Genomic DNA, 5,602 nt, shown 5'->3' on the forward strand with positions numbered 1-5,602 from the left:
ATTTGTCTTCCTTTCTGGTGATTGTTCAGTTGTCACCCTTTCTGGTGATTGTTCAGTTGTCGGCCTTTCTGGTGATCGTTCAGTTGTCACCCTTTCTGGTGATTGTTCAGTTGTCACCCTTTATGGTGATTGTTCAGTTGTCATCCTTTCTGGTGATTGTTCAGTTGTCACCCTTTCTGGTAATTGTTTAGTTGTCGGCCTTTCTGGTGATCGTTCAGTTGTCATCCTTTCTGGTGATTGTTCAGTTGTCACCCTTTCTGGTGATTGTTCAGTTGTCGCCCTTTCTGGTGATTGTTCAGTTGTCACCCTTTCTGGTGATTGTTCTGTTGTTTCCCTTTCTGGTGATCGTTCTGTTGTAACTCTCTCTGGTGATCGTTCTGAAGATGTTGCAGTTGACACAGTTCTTGGAGATCTTTCTCGACAAGCTATGCCTAAATTGCTTACCCTTGGTAATAAGATTTCAATATCACTTTTTTGGAAGTCAATCTGTTCATAACATGGCATTAAGGGCTCCGAAAATCTTGGAATGTTCAACAATTTTTTCATGGCATCCACTTTTTCTTTCTGAGTCATGATAAACTCAACTGGTAGCTCTGTTGATTCGACATCGTCATATTTATTGAGAAGATATTTTATTTTTGATATGAAATCCGAAAGTATAGCTTTGCGAGTTTGAAAGTCAGACATCAAGGAACGTTTTATGGCGGTCAAATTTTCTATGTTATCATGTACAATGATATCCAGAGCATCCTTGATAGCTTTGGATCTGGAAATTATTTTGGATTGTATTTCGGAAATTTCGTCTTCGCATTCCACTTCATCTAGTACGATTTTCGTAGCTAGTTCTGTACTGTTGGTAAAGGTATCTTTTAAACAATTAAAGACTGTCAAAAACTCTTCCATTTTGGATTCGAATATTTGGTCAATGTCGGTTTGTTCGTGTCCAAAATGGGACTCTCTCATGCATGTCATACATACGGGTACTTCACATTGCTTGCAACAGGAAATGTACACTCTGTTGGTGTGGACTTGACACAAACTGTTCTTGATTACGTCATGGTGGCTTGTCCCTTTTTTTCGTTTATGCCGATCTCTGCAAGTTTGACAGAGACTGACCTGACAGGTGTTACATTGATATTCAGCACTGCCTTCGTCACAATTTGTGCATTCATCTATTTCATCCATTGTTTGCCTAGGATAATGCATAATTCTTTTCAATGACAAAAGCAGATAGGAAAATAAATGTATTCAAATTTATGTTATTATTGTACGTGTATGTAAGTGAATACGTGAACACCATAGTAATTTAAATTTGAACGTTATAACACACCACCTTTCCTTCGAGGTCCGAAAATGGATATTTGAAGGATTAAGTTAAGCATGTCTGGGTAATAAATTTGGAAATCTTTGATCAGAAAGAATTCAAACATTGCTATGTTTTCAAAATATCATATTGAAAATAAAGCAATTAAAAAAATCGAATACGGATTTGGCTTTAGAATATGACATCGGTGCTTACTAATAAACAACTGTAATTCGTTGATAAATGTCAGGTTAATAATTTTCTACAATCAAATAAGATACACGAAATCTATTTTATAACCCTTATATTAAGTAGTTAACTGGTTTATCTAATGCAGTACATTTTGACTTTATCAAATGACATACTTATACTGAATATATCATTTAGATATAATTTTATCTTGTTATAATCTAGCCTCTGATTGGCCAATATCCAAAAAGGAACACAAATCATTTCTGTATGACCTGGTATAATATGGACACCCCCCCCCCCGAAAAGCAGCTGAACCATCTGAATCCATGAAATCCTCTCATCCCAGTTCTGGGGATTCATGGTAAATTTCAGATTTAATAAATATACCTTTAACTTCAAACAGTAAATCGATTTTACTACATGTAAACAAACAACTATGTTTCTAGGCCTATGTATAAACTGTTACATCCCCTGGCATCCGATCACTTCCGTTACTACGGTAGTATTATTGAGCAGCAAATTGGAACTAATAAACAAGAGGCCCATGGGCCACATTGCTCACCTGAGCACTGTGGCTAGGAAAAAGTAGAAAATGGTTTATTATTTAATAATTTAAATCCAAAAGTAGTCCCAATACCAATCCTGGCTTTGCTATTCTTGATAAGATGATTTTTAAAGAATTTTCTATATATGTCTTGAAAAACTTTGGTCGGCCATTGTGGTCCCGCCCTACCCCCAGGGTCATGATTTGAACAAACTTGAATCTACACTACCTGAGGATGCTTCCATATAAATATGATCAATTAGGGATTTGCGATTCTTGAGAAGAAGATTTTAAAAAAAATTTCCTATATATTTCTATGTAAAACTTTGGTTGGCCATTGTGGCCCCGCCCTACCCCCGGGGGTCATGATTTGAACAAACTTGAATCTACACTACCTGAGGATGCTTCCATATAAATATGATCAATTATGGCTTTGTTATTCTTGAGAAGAAGATTTTTAAAGAAATTTCCTATATATTTCTATGTAAAACTTTGGTCAGCCATTGTGGCCCCGCCCTACCCCCGGGGGTCATGATTTGAACAAACTTGAATCTACACTACCTGAGGATGCTTTCGTGTAAATATGATCAATCATGGCTTTGTTATTCTTGAGAAGATTTTAAAAATATTTTCTATATATTTCTATGTAAAACTTTGGTCGGCCATTGTGGCCCCGCTCTACCCCCGGGGGTCATGATTTGAACAAACTTGAATCTACACTACCTGAGGATGCTTTCATATAAATATGATCAATTATGGCTTTGTTATTCTTGAGAAGAAGATTTTTAAAGAAATTTCCTATATATTTCTATGTAAAACTTTGGTCGGCCATTGTGGCCCCGCCCTACTCCCAGGGGTCATGATTTGAACAAACTTGAATCTACACTACCTGAGGATGTTTCCCCATAAGTTTAATCTTTCCTGGCTCAGTGGTTCTTGAGAAGATTTTTAAAACATACCATCAAATTTTCATTAATTCCCAATTATCTCCCCTTGAATGAGGGCCTGAATCCCCTTCACCCAAGGATGCTTTGTGGCAAGTTTGGTTGAAATTGGCCCAGCGGTTCTTGAGAAGAAGTCGAAAATGTGAAAAGTTTACAACGACGACGACGACAACAACGACAACAACGACGACGACGACGACGACAGACAACGGACAAATTGTGATCAGAAAAGCTCACTTGAGCCTTTGGCTCAGGTGAGCTAAAAAGCATAATTTTACACCCTCAGTTCGCGGATTTTAAAGCGTAAACTGACCAAAATCAGGTTATACTCAAATAATTCAGCCAAGAGTCATTCCTTATACTAGTATATATATGCAAATTTTATTTTGACTGAGGCTTAGTGTATACAAATATTTAGATTGAACCTTCTATTATTATACTTTGTACATATTATAGATTTTCATGCCCCCGTAAACGAAGTTTTGTCGTGTCCGTCCGTCTGTCTGTTTGTCCGCAACTTTTGATTTATTTGAGCCATGGCTTTCATATTTCACATGTGTATTCCTTGTGACAAGACCCTTTTTTGAGTACCAAATTTGACCTTGACCTTGGAGTTTGATCCACTTTTACATGAGAATTTTAACTTTTATTTTGGTCAAATCTTTTGAACAGTAAATAGCAGGACATTTATACTTCACATATGTATTCTTCATTAACAGACCTTTCATTGGATACCAACAACCTTGACCCTTTGACCTTGTAGATATTCGTATACTTGTGAAAAAAACTTTTACCTTGGCCATAACTTTTGAACGGTAAGGGATAGGGCTATCATACTTCATATATGTCATCCTTGTGAGAAGACTCTTCCCTGGCTACAAAGCAATTTGCATTTAAGAAACCTTTAATCTTTGCTTTGTTTCCATACGGGGACATCAGTGTTTCACAAACACATCTTGTAGTTATCTTACGGTTTTAAATCTAATCCTCGATGAAAGTCAAAATTACAAGAGGAGATGTAGATGCGATGATTTTTTCAGCAAAATCAAAGCTTTGTACTCAAATGACATACTTATAAGGAAAATATTAATATTTATCTATAGTTCAATTTTATTATTAGCTAGCCTCTGATCGGTTTATATCCGAAGAGGAACACAACTTATTTCTGTAACGTATGGCCTGGTTTGGTATGGGACATTCCTCCCCCTTCCGAGCCCACAACCAACTTCAAAATTCAAAAACAGAAAATTATAGAGACGGATTTGAATATTAGATTTCATATACGAGTGGATAGTTCACCATGGAAAAGTAACTACTTCTTGACTCAAATTCTTAGAACAGGCATACAAAAATGTAAGTATTGTCAACATTTGAATAGAGACATTTGGAATAATATATTTATTCAGTGCTTCCTTAGATTAAAATTTGATATTTATCATTCTTTGTTTAAGGGATGTGAAGGACAAGAAAGAATATGACTTTTTCATGTTTGTATTTTTCTGCTTATAATCTTCATTTTAATATGACGTAATATGTGCAAAAAATGATTATGTAAATAACAAATAAAAACTGCTTTAAATATTACGTGATTGAATAACAGAATACAAACTAAAATAATTTTAAGTCTATAGTAGGGATGCCTTTGATACTTAACTTTATTACAGTAAACTATAGTTCAATATGGTAGCGAGTTTTTGTTAGGGTCTTCTTGATTATGCTATACCTTTCCCTTTCCAAGTCCATGCTTCATTGAAAATGGGACAACCATTCATCATGTTCATGAATGTATAGTTTTTATGATAGTCCAGATAATATTTTTTGTATATATTTCAAAAAAACTTTCAATACAAAATTTTAATATGCTTATTTATTGCTTTTAAATCATTAAAAGTAACTTATGTTAAAAAAATGTTTGCAATCCATGTTTATTATAACGGTGCTTAGACACAGATTTGAAGTTGAGATTTTCTCAAATTTTCTGTATAATGCAACGACTTATATATCGCAGTAGCATTTTACACAAAAATATAATAACACAAAAATAAAAATCTTATTTCACCTCGAAGTTATTGTAACTTCGAACTTATAGACGGGTTGATTGGCATATCTATGCACTTTTACAAATTTTAATAAATAATCTGAATTTTCTGAATTATAGTTTGAATATTTTTTTATGAATACACAATAAAATTGCCACTTTTCTTAAGCATGAAAAATAAAATTTAAAATTTGTGAAAGTACTAGGATGTGTCATTTAAACCCGTCCAAAAATGTTTAATTTAGATAACTTTGAGATGAAATAAGATCTTATTGAAATATTTTACTTCAAATCTGTGTCTAAGCACCTTTAATGCAATAAAAAGTTAAAGTTTTCAGATTACCTTATATATAAATAGACTGTCATAAAATCTGGTAGATGTTTTGTCTGTCCGTACTTAATTGAACTGCAGAAGTTATCTATGTATCATCAAAAGTTATATGCCTCGGATAAAGTGCAGTTAAATAAACATGTTGATAGAGACTTTTCTATTGACACACAATCCAGTATTAAATGTTGAACACATTAAATCGTTTTATCTTAGATAATCATCCTAAATTAAACATATACAAACTAAATGA

The 5,602-nt window shown here is 34.1% G+C and overlaps 1 protein-coding gene across 1 annotated transcript; it reads right to left on the reverse strand.

Annotated features, from left to right (window-relative positions):
- Positions 1 to 120: 120 nt before the first annotated feature.
- LOC134243974 (neurofilament medium polypeptide-like) lies at positions 121 to 903 on the reverse strand. Its single transcript, XM_062726217.1, has one exon. The coding sequence runs from the start codon at positions 901 to 903 to the stop codon at positions 121 to 123; it is 783 nt and encodes a 260-aa protein (XP_062582201.1).
- Positions 904 to 5,602: the final 4,699 nt, after the last annotated feature.

Source organism: Saccostrea cucullata, unplaced genomic scaffold (assembly GCF_032062105.1).
Source record: "Saccostrea cucullata isolate Sc308-1 unplaced genomic scaffold, CSIRO_AGI_Scuc_v1 ctg3, whole genome shotgun sequence".
In the NCBI taxonomy this organism is placed as follows: Eukaryota; Metazoa; Mollusca; class Bivalvia; order Ostreida; family Ostreidae; genus Saccostrea; species Saccostrea cuccullata.